Source organism: Cynocephalus volans, chromosome 2, assembly GCF_027409185.1.
Source record: "Cynocephalus volans isolate mCynVol1 chromosome 2, mCynVol1.pri, whole genome shotgun sequence".
Classification (NCBI taxonomy): Eukaryota; Metazoa; Chordata; class Mammalia; order Dermoptera; family Cynocephalidae; genus Cynocephalus; species Cynocephalus volans.
Window position 1 is genome coordinate 61,932,054 of NC_084461.1, and position 13,409 is coordinate 61,945,462.

General features: G+C 37.6%; 1 protein-coding gene across 6 annotated transcripts in view; it reads left to right on the top strand.

Annotated features, from left to right (window-relative positions):
- Positions 1-13,409, top strand: part of ARHGEF28 (Rho guanine nucleotide exchange factor 28) — a 298,642-nt gene that overhangs the window by 266,305 nt on the left and 18,928 nt on the right. For all 6 annotated transcript variants that reach the window (XM_063085738.1, XM_063085732.1, XM_063085736.1 and 3 more), the window contains 2 exons: positions 2,361-2,846; positions 3,908-4,208. In XM_063085738.1, the coding sequence (XP_062941808.1) occupies positions 2,361-2,846; positions 3,908-4,208 (787 nt within the window). The remainder of the gene's footprint in view (positions 1-2,360; positions 2,847-3,907; positions 4,209-13,409) is intronic.

Genomic DNA, 13,409 nt, shown 5'->3' on the forward strand with positions numbered 1-13,409 from the left:
TATTATGGCTATTCCTTAACAGTTATATTGATTTTATTTTCTTGGCTTATTGCTTTGGCTAGAACTTCTAAAAATGTGTTAAATAGTAGTGGTGATAGTAAGCTTCTTGTCTTGTTCAAGATTTAGTGGGAATGCCTTTAGCATCTTACATTTCGTATGCTAGTCTGGGGTAGATGTTCTTAGAGATCAATTTATCATGAAAACAAGTATTCTTTCTTTTAAATGGCAGCCGAGAAGGGATATAGTTTGAGTACAGTCCATTAACTCTTGGGGGATGAAAACACTGAGCATCCTGGCTTGTGTTGCCCTGATGAAAATACACATAAAGTCACATCTCTTCTTTTCAACCTGATCGCAGCCCTGTGTGGATTCAAGGTTCTGAAAAACCTGGTTACCTAAATGACCTAATGTTTGCAACACATTAGGTTGAAGCAGCATGGGAAATATCAAAGTGGATTCTCTTAACATATCCAGTGCTTTTGAGCTGGTCTAAGCATATGGGCTTTGAAAGATTTCTGTTTATGGCACAGACATCTCTTTTGAAGCTGAATCTCTTACGTTTGATTGAAGTTTCTTACACAGCATTTTTGAATCAGATGAAAATGAAATTTAATTCCTATATTAGTAGAAAAGAATTAGAGATGAGGTACAGACAAGGTGAAAAGGAAAGGACACAGAGATATTCTAGCAAAGTCAAGTTAAGAGGGAGTGAATTGGGAATTTGTCTTAACTTGAAAAGAAAGTGCTGTTCTCTGTCCTAAAAATATAAGTAAACTTTAAGTGTGGGCGTGAATATCTAATCTTCAAATTCCACCTCTATGCTAGGGAAGAGAGTGGTCTTATCTCAAGTGTTAAGTAGACATGAAGAATATAGTGCATGGTAGTGCTTAATTATTCTAATTGTAATCTTTACATGAGGGTTATCATTGCTTATGGTAGTTTGACATATAAAATATTAGATTTTTGTTTGTTTTTACTATATTGATTCCCTGGTTGATCAGAGTCCTGAGTGGTTTATTCTTATATGATAATTATTTTATACTTAAAGACCACAGTAATTAGTAACTATTCTCAATGATAATCATTGTTCTCTTTATAATAACTCCTGAAAACTGTTAATCAAATATTCAGGTGAGTCTAAAGATTTTTAAATTAATTTTGAAACTTAAAAATAGGAATTTTATTTCAAAAGGCCCTGGATGTGTTTTTGAGGCATATCCCAAGACAAGTAGGAATTTAGTTCCTTAACTTTCAAAAATACAGGAAACTGCTGATCTAACAAAGAACTAATGGTCAAATCCCCATCTTCCCAACATTTGTTACATGGACAGTTTTAAAAATTCTTAGGAAGGAAAAATGTGAATTTATCCCTGGGAGAGTAATGATTTCTCATACTGAGTCAAAACATATACACATACCCAGTATGTATTCATTTTCAATTTGTCCCTTCTGTACTTCTTTGCACTTTAAATGGGAACTTTTAAAATTAAAAGCTTCCAAGGGCATTCACAGAGATTTTGGGGGTTTTGTGGAATCCTTCCAACTCTTGGCAATTATTTCCTGTGTTGCTGCCAAACTTTTCATAGGCAGATACCGTAACTCAAAATGTTTTCTTAATCTGGTTGGTAATGTCCTCTGGGCTTTAGGGTATCTATTTCCTCTTAATCGTTTCAGCCTCCTGTTAGCAATCTATTAAACAAATAAATTTCAGCTTAGTTTTTTACGCATGACCCTCCTGCCATAATATGAAGATATACCAGTAACGAGACCAGCTTTAGCAACTTACGTATCTCCTAAAAATGGTATTAACTGTTATTCTTTGGCATTATGTTATAAAAAGATTATTTACCATAAGTCTCCAAATAGTTGACTTTTATTATTATGTCTTCATGAAAGCAGTGCAGCTCAAGTAATTTCTGGTTTGGGATTCAGATAAAGGATACTACTGGGTTTATATAGATTCTTAAATTCTCATGAATTATTGACTGGGGAGACCTCAGAAAGAGAATGAGCTATAGAACAGGAATGCGGAGTCCTGTGAATTTATGTACTGAGTTCTTATTCAGAAGACTTGCATGGATATTATCCACCAACCAGCAACAAACCACATTTCCGAAAGAGGGGATGAGTATTGCTTTTGTACTTTATTTCTTCTCTATATAAATTCCCTGGTCATACGACTAGGGAATGTAGGCAAGCCTATTTGAAGTGCCAAAGTCTATCTTTGGAGGTAACTTAGAGATAAAGGCAAAATTATTGAAAGAAAATGATGTGGTCAAGCATTTTGTGTTCAGAAGCAGTTTCAACCAAAAGGCAAACAATATGGAAGTCTTTAATTTTCCTCTCTTCTGCTCTGACAGGCTGCTTTGACCATTCAGGATAGCCACATTGAGATCCACAAGCTGGTTCTCCAGCAACAGGAGATCCTGTCCCCCGGGCACTCTCTCCGAGGCAGCCCCCTTCAGGACCAGGACAAGTCCCGCAGCCTGGAGAAGCAGCGGGAGGAGCTGGCCGACATCCACAAGCTCCAGCACCAGTTTCAGCAGGAACAGCGGCGCTGGCACCGCAGGTGCGACCAGCAGCAGCGGGAGCAGGAGGCCAAGGAGAGCTGGCTGCAGGAGCGGGAGCGGGAGTGCCAGTCGCAGGAGGAGCTGCTGCTGCAGAACCAGAGCGAGCTGGACCATCAGCTGCAGGAGTACCAGCAAAACCTGGAGCGGCTGCGGGAGGGCCAGCGCAGGGTGGAGAGGGAGCGGGAGAGGATGCGGGCCCAGCAGAGCCTGCTGTGCCGCTGGAAGCACAGCCGCCAGAGGAGCCTCCCCGCAGCCTTCCCTCCAGGAAGCAAGGAGGTGTGTAAGGCAGCTTCTGGGACAGTAACCAAACGTTTGTCTTTTTGGTTCTTGTGGAATAGCTCACTACAGTTTCTCAGTGTGTAGGTAGCAAAAGCTGGGAACATCCAGAGACAATGCATATGTATCTTGTCTTAAAATATGGGCATGTTAAAGGTCTAGGTCCTATGGATCATTGGCTCATTGGACTCTGGGTTGCCCTTCCCTAAGGAAGGCACACAGAATCATGTTGTCCCCGTAAGGCGAGGGTAGGTTTGTCCTGGAGGCACACTCACTGTGAGCATGCTGTTTTTCCTATGCTTGAAGGACCCTCTTTTCATGACTATTCTTAAAAAGTTCTGTGTAGATTTACCTTTTAATAGATCAATTAGCTGTTAATGTATATTTATAGGTACTGAATTTAGCAAGTATGGTACTACTCTGTTATGCCAAGTTTATTCTCTCTTCATACCTTTGATATAGTAAGTTCAAAATCCATTTCGCTGATAATAGTTAACACAAGTTACACTAGTTAATAACTGAGTAGGGTAAAGCCTTTTGGAAGATCCTGTGTTCCTTTTGCATCCTCTCTGACCATGCTCAATGGTTCTTTTTGTTCCAGGAGTTTATTTTTCTCTGCTGTGTGCCTGTATTTTTTTTAGTGATAGTGCTTAAAGTTGTAAAAGTTGATAAGGTTATGAGAAAAAACTATGCTGCATCTGATTTTCCTTTCAAGTTGGCTAAATTACATTCATTGTAAATTCCTCATGTATATAGATGTCTTTTCAACTTTATTTAGCAAAAGTGAAAATGCTGCTTTCTGTGATTAAAATAAAGTAGAAACACTTTAATGGCAGAGAACACTACTTGTTATTTTTTAAGATATGTCATACATGCCAAATTGAAGTTTTTGGTACAAGCTCATTAGAGGGGGTTGGGAGGAGAGAGAAAATGCTAATATTCTTCACGACCTTATTCTTATTGAAATCTTGGTTGCTAGATTCTAGTAGGAATAAGTACTTTACGAAACTTGCTTAAGTTGCTGGAGAAATAATTGTACTTTCTCTGTATTTCTTTAACAGATAACAATGGAACTTAATCGATCTGAGAGTTTATGTCATGAAAATTCATTCTTCATCAATGAAGCTTTAGTACAAATGTCACTTAACCCTTTCAACAAACCGAATCCATCAGGTATCCATCAGGATGATACTTACCCTCCAAATGTATCTAATTCCGATTTGGTAAGGACGAGTGAAAATCATGTAGACTTCAAGATGGACGTTTCTCAGCCCCCAGATGTCAACCATGAACTGTGGACAGCCGCTGGGTCCTGTCATCAGATACCTCTCCACAAAAGCAGCAAGGATTCTTGTAAAAATGGTAATTAATACTTTAAACATCATCTGTATAGTTTCAGCAAGAAGTTGTTTCTCTGAATGGTTGACTCTTCCATAGAGTGAATCAAAGTGAGCCTTAGAATGAGAATAAATTGGTGCTGATGGGCTGGAATTTGTGGTATAAACTTTTCTTTGGGGAGGTCTGGGGACTGACTTTGCTTGTAAATATCTAGACACACAAGACCATGGTGGTAGGGCTTAGGGAATGCGGCCAACATGTAAGAACCAGATAGGGTTTTCAGGTCTGTGGGTTAAATGATAATGTTCCCTTAAACATGAAGCAACTTGATATTTATTCCCCACTGTCGACTCTACTACATCCTGATGGGCATATCGGTTGACTCTCAGGAATAAAAGATATGGACAGGGTTTGTGGTAGGACTTTATGGTCTATCAGGGCAATTTTGTGGAATGTTAGTGAAATCTTCCGTACTGCCATTAAACACCCAAAATGAAACTGTTAACATCATTTGTCATTATAAAAAAAAAAAAAAAAAAGGTGTTGTCTTTCCATAAGTACCTCGTAATAATACAATTTGCTAATCCCATGAAAGTATTTGCCAAATACAAATGAAAGGCAGCTCGAGTTACCAACTCCACGTGAATCCAAATGATTTAAATCTCTTGTCTATTAAAAATTGTTTTCTGTGGGATATGAGGTAGGAAATGAGAATTACTTGAAACCTCTCTACTGAAAAACAGATGGTATGCAATAGAATAAACAAATGGCTGGCCACATGGATGTGAAATAAATCACTGACAGCAAAATGTTTCAGAAACATAAAACAAGCAGTAGTATAGAGATCTTCAGAACTGGACACAGATTTTTTTCCATGCTTAATATATATTCTTAGGTTGTCAGATAAGAGGATAATTTTTCTGCAACAAAAAGTTTTGAGGGTGGGATATTTGGCCTCTCCCAATTCAAGGATAATAATTCTGACACTGCCTCCAAGGTGATTTATTATGAGTCCAAAAGATGTTGATTCTCAGTAGTGGCTAATTCTTTACATTTCTTGGTTACTGATGTAATGTTCTTATTTCTTGTCAGCATATAGGAGAGAATGAAATAGTTCTTAAAAGTATCATTCAGATTGTTCTTTAAATAAAAAAGAAAAAATTTCAGTAGAATGGTTTGGGTTAAAAAAAATATATGATCAAGCAAAATTTAGAAAATGTGACTCCTCTAATGTATTATCTTGCAACTTCAATACTGTAAGACTACAGAATGTTTTTTCTAGGCATATATTGTTTTGCTCTGTTGATTCATTAATTTGCTACTTACAGTGCTTTATATGTTTTTATCAGTGTGGTTTTGTATACTGGCTTTGGTGTAATTCAAAAACTCAGCTTGAGTTAAACCACATTTAGCTTTTGTTTAAAAGAAGTATTTCTCTTTCTTTTTGTGTATCTCCCATCTTTTTCTATTGACTTGTGCTTCAATGTAGAAAGCCTTTAAACATTTGGCAGAATGCTTGTAGTGGATAGAAAATGTACTAAGGAAATAAACAGTGATGATATACAAAGCCAGACTGTCCACATGTAAGGAATTAGATAGAGCCAAGGGAAATGCTGAGATAATGTACTTGTGCTTAAGAAATTGTACGTCCAGTGTAGGCCAAGGACATTAAGGACATTGATAGGAGAGAGGAAAATCAACCTTGGCCTAAATCTCTCGGCAACATCCTGGTGTATATAAGAAGGGATTAGATCAGAAAGGCTGTGTGCACTGTTAACTACTGGAGTTTTGCAACTGGTCGAAAAAACCCTATTTATTCTGTGGACTTAAGCATAATAAGCAATTTCTGGACAAGTGAAAGTCAGAGAATAAGAGGTGATAGGGATGTGGAATGAAAATTGGTTTTATATTCTTAAGAGGGTGGTCAGGGCCAGATAAAATTGTGCAAACCACTCCAGAGCTTTCACAGCGCTTATGATTGCAAGTAGCACAAAATCAGTTGCTGATGGCAGTCTTAGCTAGGCTCTGGGGGTCCTCTTTTTCCACACATGCTCTGGGGAGCAGTGACTGAGGGGGGCCAGGCTGGAGGAAACAGGGTGTTCTGGGCTGGTATTTTTGTTAACTGTGCATTTAACCATGACTTAATTAAGGTGTAGACCACCTTAGTTATACTGAGTATATAGTTATACTTTAGGCCCTAAAATCAGCTGTTTCAAATAACACCTTAAAAAAAGGGTTGCTCTTTTGCCTGGTTCAGTACTGTGTGTATATGACCAGCTAAGGTCAGCAGAAATGCTAATTTCTGGAACACTAAAGCTGATGGAAAAAAATACACATAAATAAAAAAAGCTGGACTGTGTTTAGATGTCACCTAGATTGGAATTTTCATTGGTTCATTTAGTCCAACCTCACCAGATATTTTAATGTGCTATTTGTGCTCTGATTGTGATTTGTTTTTGAATTGCTCCACCACCACGACTGCCACCAGTAATTATACGACACATCAAATTTCAGGCACTGTGTCAAGGTTTTACATTTAGAGACTCATTTAATACAACAACCCACTGAGAAGGTTCTGTTACTATCTCTGTTTGAGAGGGGAAACGGCGATACAGAGAGGTGAAGTGACTTGTCCAAGGTCACACAGCTAGTGAATGGCAGAGCCAGGATTGGAACTTCGGAAGACTGGCTCTGGAGTTCATGCTCTCAATCACTATACTATAAATTCCTAATTTCCAAAAAGCAGGTTTGAGTTGTACTTTTTAAAGATGTTGGTGTGATATAGAAATAATCCTTCTGTAATGCTCAGCACGGTGTTCATAATGAAGGGCCAGATTTTTTATTTGTTTGCTTTTCTTCCCCTCTCTCCCTTTTTAATATTACCATTTGGAAAATATTTCTAGATGTTTTGGATTGCTGTGGCCTAATCTTGCATTGGGCTTGAGCATCTTCAAATATCTTAAATACCCTTTAGCTTCACTTTTTTCCCATAAATCACATTTTCTTAAGGATATTTTGTTTCTCTAATGTTGCCTAATAATAAATCCATATTATTTGTAAATATTTTTTAAAATAGCAGTTTAAAGATCTTTACTCTCCAATTCTGGAAGTTATTTCTTGAACAAAATTCTTGGATGTTTGAACATTAAATCCAAATTGGTATTTGATTTTATTTACAATGGAAGAGATGGTTGTTTAAGAACTTTATCTGCGCTCCTCTGACAGACACCAGCCAAGACTACAGAAAATTTGAATTTCTTTAAACAATGAAGTCTCTGTGGTACAATTGCTATGTAATTAGCACTATGAACCACTCAACTGTATTACTCTTAAAGGCAAAAAAAAAAAAAAAGTAAAACCATCTTAATTCCTATGACTTTTTTCCTCCTAGCTTAAAAATTCTAGAACTCCATGCTGAATGCATCTATTAGTTTATGTTATTTGCCTTTTTCATTAATTAACAGAGAAAACATTTTATAGTATAAAAATCTGAAATCATCTTAGTCTCCCTTTTCAGTTATATATTTATCTCTACCTCAGTATTTGCATGTTACCTAAAAAATTCTCTTCATTGCAGTTAAAGCATTATGATTTTGCCACGCATATGATAAAATTTAAATCAAGAATGAAATTTTATGTGTTGGGCCGGCCCCATGGCTCACTCGGGAGAGTGCGGAGCTGGTAGCGCTGAGGCCACAGGTTCGGATCCTATATAGGGATGGCCGGTGCGCTCACTGGCTGAGCGTGGTGCAGAGCACACCGTGCCAAGGGTTGCAATCCCCTTACCCGTAAAAACAAAAAAAAAAAAAAAAGGAAATTTTATGTGTTAATCATGTTGATATTGAAAAATCAGTAACGTTGCTAAGTTTGGGTTCCAAAAGAATGTTTTCTTTTACCACTTATTAGCATTTGGTGCCCAGCAAAATATTTTCAAAATTCAAAGCATTGTATTCAGAGTATCTCATCTTGGTAATTTTTTTTTTTTTTAATACTGACAGCTGTGTTAAATTTTTAATGACAAGGTTTTTTTTTTTTTTTTTTACGTAAGACAAGAAAATAAATTTCCAAATGAAAAGCTATGCTGTAGTTAGTATTTAAGTAACAGACTTTAAGGAGTGAGAGTATGATAATTTCTTTTTAAAAAATATTTCATAATTCAGAAATTGGCACCTTACTTGTGTAATCTGTGTGTGGAAAGCAGCTTTGCCAAAGACCTTCAGGCAATTTCCCATAAAACTGAAACTGGCATTAGATACCATAAACTTCAGTGACAAAGGTGTTTTTGAAGAGGTGGGATGTATTAGTTTGCTAGGGCTGCCTTACGAAGTACCATACGGGGTCTTAAACAACCGAAACTTATTTCCTCATAGTCTGGAGGCTAAAAGTCCAAGACCAAGGTGTCAGCAGGGTTCGTTTCTCCTGCAGCCTCTCTCCTTGGCTTGTAGATAACCTTCCTCTTCTGTTGTTTTCTCATGATCCCCTGTGCCTGTGTCCCAATTTCTTTATAAAGACACCAGTCATATTGGATTAGGGCCTCCCTAATGACCTCATTTAATTTAATTATCTCTCCAAAAGCTCTATCCCCAAATACATTCTGAGGTACCAGGGTTTAGTACTTCAACATGTGAATTTTGGGGGACACAGTTCAGCCCTTAACAAGAGAATAAAATGATTATTTTTCTCCCTGCAATAGTTTTAGGTGTCATGAAACCCTTAATTTTTTTAAAAAATGTACCTGAGTTGGAATATAATTTAACTAAATTGTTAATTGTTTGTTTTTTTGTTTGTTTGTTTGTTTTTTGACTTGGTTAGGGAAGTGAATTGAACTTTGAAAAATAAATTGCATAACAGTAAAATGGTGATAAATATCTATGTATAATCTAAGTATCTATCTATACATATATATATAATTGTGACAAATATATCTATATCTATGTATCTAAATATCTATATCTATATTTATAGATATAGGTATCTGTTATCAGGCCTGTGCCAACACATAGAAATTAGTCTGTAGTTTTATTTCCTACTTCTATGGCCTAAATAGGAAATTTAGGCTGCATTTCTAAGCCTAGGCCTTAATTAAAGGGCTTTGAGGATTTTGAGCTCTCTCCATGACTGGGAGGGATATTAAATACCTGTATTTTGGATCACTTAAATGAAACCAGAGCTGAAGGGTTGAGAACGTTTATTATAGTGTAAAATTATTATCTAAATGTATCTATGGGAATTTGAAGAAGTCAAAATTGGGAAATCATTGGACAACTCTGTCTTCTTTTTTTAAAAAAATTTTTTTCCTTGTTTATTTCTTTCTCTTTGTATATTTTTCTGTCTTCTAGAATCTTAACTATCACTTTAGGTGATGTTTTAAAGGATACCATAATATTGCTTGCTCTCTCTGGGTAATCTACATCATGGCAAAAGTATAAGGAGTTGGACTCAAAGGTTTAATTTTAATCTTTCTCTTCAACAAATGTAGATGACTGACTTTAGCCTTTTGCAGATTTTGTACCAGGAAAAGGAAACATGACATTTACTTGTAGAGCATGGTGAGCCGTGAGTGCTTCCTGCCAGCTTCCTGATTGCATATTTCTCTGGGGGCAGGTTGGCTGTGTGAGCCAACTGGGCCAGGGCCATCCTGCCTGAGCACACATAGCCCCGCACACAGCAGGAGAGCAAAAGCAGCAGGTGGGTGGATTCAGAGGCAGCCAGCCAGCTATGTTCTGCCTGTTCCTCCCCACCCTGGGTTCCATTCTGGTTTGGACAAGCTGCTAAAGTGAGATTCCACTAAGTATGAATGGTTCCAGAGGTTAGGCCTGGCTTTGGGTCATCCTGAGCTTAAAAAATGAAAAAAAATACACAAATAAATACATATATACACATATGTATCTACACACATATGTGAACACACACACACACACACGTGGTCTATGGGCAACAGGTTTGACTTTTCAAGTATGGTCTAGCTTTATTCTCAAATTGATGTATGGGTTGGGTTTGGAAGGGAAGCTGTTTGTAACCACTTATGTACCAGACACACCTGAAGGATAGGGCATGCTCCAGTTGGTCACAGTGACTCGTGGGGCAATGAGCCAGTACCAGCAAAGGAAGCATCATCCTCCCCGTGTGTCAGAATCTGGGCACTGTTTCCTCCCTCACCCCTATCCCCATCCAACCATGGAGATTCCATTTTTAGGGCTTGCTTAAAACATGGTGTGTTCAGCTGAGTAACTGACTTGTTTCATTTTAGCCTAAGAAAAACATCACCATCTGTCTGGTTCAGGGGGTGGCAAACTTTTTTTTTAAAGGGTCATATAGTAAATATTTTAGTTTTTGTAAGCCACGTAAGGTCTTTGTTGCAACTAGTCAACTTCACTGCTATAGCTTGAAAGTACCAGTAGACAAAAGGGTAAAGCATGTGCTTGGCTATGTTCCAGTAAGACCTTATTTTATAAAAACAGGTGGCTGTAGTTTGCCTACCCTAGATATTGGTTTCCAGATTTTTTTTTCCTCTGCTTAAGTTGAGGGGTTATGAAGATTACACTTTTCCTGGTTTGGAATGCTCATCCAAATAAATTCATCTGTGGGTGAATTGGTATTATAATATATGGTATTTCATGCCATTCAAAAGCACATTTGAATCCATGATCTCATTTGCTCTTTACAGCAGTCTTGTGAGATGATGGTTACTGTTTCTGTTTTTCAAATGAGACAACTTTTTCTTTGGTGACTGTGAAACATTCAGAAAGATATAGTTGACTGTACTGGATGGAGTTTAAGACCAGTGATTTAAAACTTGGAAAGAACTTTCTCCACAACTTCAACCCCCAAATCCCAATGGGGATGTGGTGACGATGTTGGGAGGGCCACCCTCTAACTGTGAAGCTAATGAGAAGTAAGATACATGGATGGGATTTGTTGCTAGAACTATGATGACCGTAGCTGGCTATGCATTAGAGATTCTGATTTGAATCAGGTCTTGGCTGGAGCCTGTACCCTTGTGGATCTGACATTCTCCTTTGGTGATTCTGAAGCAGCCAGCCTGGCACATGTTCCTGCTCTGTGAGTCGGAGTGCTGGGCTTGATGTTAGAGGACCTCAGTTCAAACCCTGCCTCAGGCTCCTACACCGTTTAATCTCTAAGTCTTAGTTTCCCCATCTGTACAAAAGGGAAAGAAGTGTTAACAGAATTACCAAAAAAAGGAAATGCCTAGCATGTCCTGGAGATCCAATGGGCATCAGCTTCCTTCCTACATTCTGGAAATAATTCATTCTTATTGTGATTCAGGAGTGGACTCCTAATAAAATGAAAGTGTCTCCTGCATGTCATTAAAAAGCCAACAGTTTAAAATGTAACAACAACAAAAACAATAGCTGTAAATTGGGGAATTTTTTACTTAGGATAGAAATTTATTAGAATAAAAAGGCTAACTATTTTTCTGTATTGGTCTCAGGGGAAGCATTTGTTTGTGTATCACCAGAATTGTCTGGGGGAGAAGCCCCCAAAACACACCAGTTTGCTTCCTTTTTGCTCCTCTCCATGGTGGAACAAGTTACATCCGTCACCCACATTTTCAGAACTAAATAGAAGCACCCAAATGTAAGATATTCTGACAAGACTGAACATTTTGATTTGGAATAGAGAGCTACATAGCTACAGACCATCCAACCCTTGTTGGTTGCATTATGTAAATATACTTCCAGGAAAACTTCTAATCCTACTTTTGTTTCCTGAGTGAGCTCCCCTACTAGAAAGAAAATGTCAAAAGCAGCCAGTAGGAGTATTCTGGTGTAAACCCTTTCTCACTTTGAATTTAAAAATTGTTTTCTGATTTATGACTTTAATCTCTTTTTGAGTGGTTATCCTGAATCACTTTGTCCTTGTTAGTCCTGGAGAAACTGATAAAAATCAGAGTTCAGAATCACCAGGAAGCACCACTTATTAGCACTTGTAATTTAATTATAATTTATGCAATGTCTGCCTTGCTAGAGAGGAAGCTTGGTGGTAGTGGAGCATTACATGTGTCTCCTTTGTTAATTGCTCTCTCTCAAGCACCAAGCATGGTGTTTGGCATACAATGAACACTTGATAAATATTTATGAAATGAGCGATGGAGTTGAGGTCCACATTCTTTAGATGAAATGAAAGCCACTGTGAGCTGGAGCCTCACAGTTGACTCTTTACTGAGGTATTGAAAGAAGTTGAGACAGGATATCAGAGCTCTGTGGTATGATAGCAGCTGATACAGGCAGGACAGGTGAGTACCTGGATTGAGAGTTTCCAAACCTTTGGGAAGATGGGTGTATGTTAAATGGTGTTCTTAAGTCAAGGTAACTGTAAGATTGTTTGCCTTTAATATCTTACTGGATTCTTAGTAATAGACTTTAAAAATTACAGACTTTTCTTCTCATTAATGTCGACATAAATTTGTTTACTGACATACAGTACTACTTATCAGTTTGATATACATACTCTTTAAACAACTCCAGAGAGCGTATCTTTATATGAGTTATTTTTCCATTTAGAACATTGAGCTTATAGGCCCCATACAGCCATATGTAGCAAATCAAAACTCAAGAAGTTAAAATGTGTTTTTCATAAAATGCTTTTAGTTTAAACTTGGAGAAATGAATCCATTGCTGTCATTTTAGGGAGATGACACATAAACGATGTAGCATTTAATTGTTATATCAATAACAATTAGTCAGCTTATCTATTCACTGGAGTATTTCTTTTCTAAACTATAAAGTAGCTTGAACACCAGTAAATGAAGCTTGGGTGACTAGCTCAACATCAATGAAACACTTTCTTAAATGCTTTTTCTTCTGCTAAATCCTATTTAACAGTCCAATGTATCTCCCCAGGCAAAACAATTAGTATTCACCTAGTAAAATATGCTCTAGAATGTGAACAAATTTCTCTGGCATGGCCTTCTACTTGTCAGCCTTAAAATGTTGCCTGAATTATCACTTATTTATCATAGTGAGCTTAAAATGAAGTGTGGTGGCATCTTAAGAAATATATTCCTTTGCTTTCCCCCAGATTGTGACTGAATTGCACTTATGTTCTTAGCTGATCACGTCTCAGACACTGCTGGCTGTGGAGGAGGAGGAGTTCTGCTCAGACCTTGGGCCAGTTAACAAATAAGCTGGGCTTGAGTTTTGATCTGTGCAGATGTTAATTTGCCATGATAAATCACAGTTGCATTTCCTTGGATATGAGGCC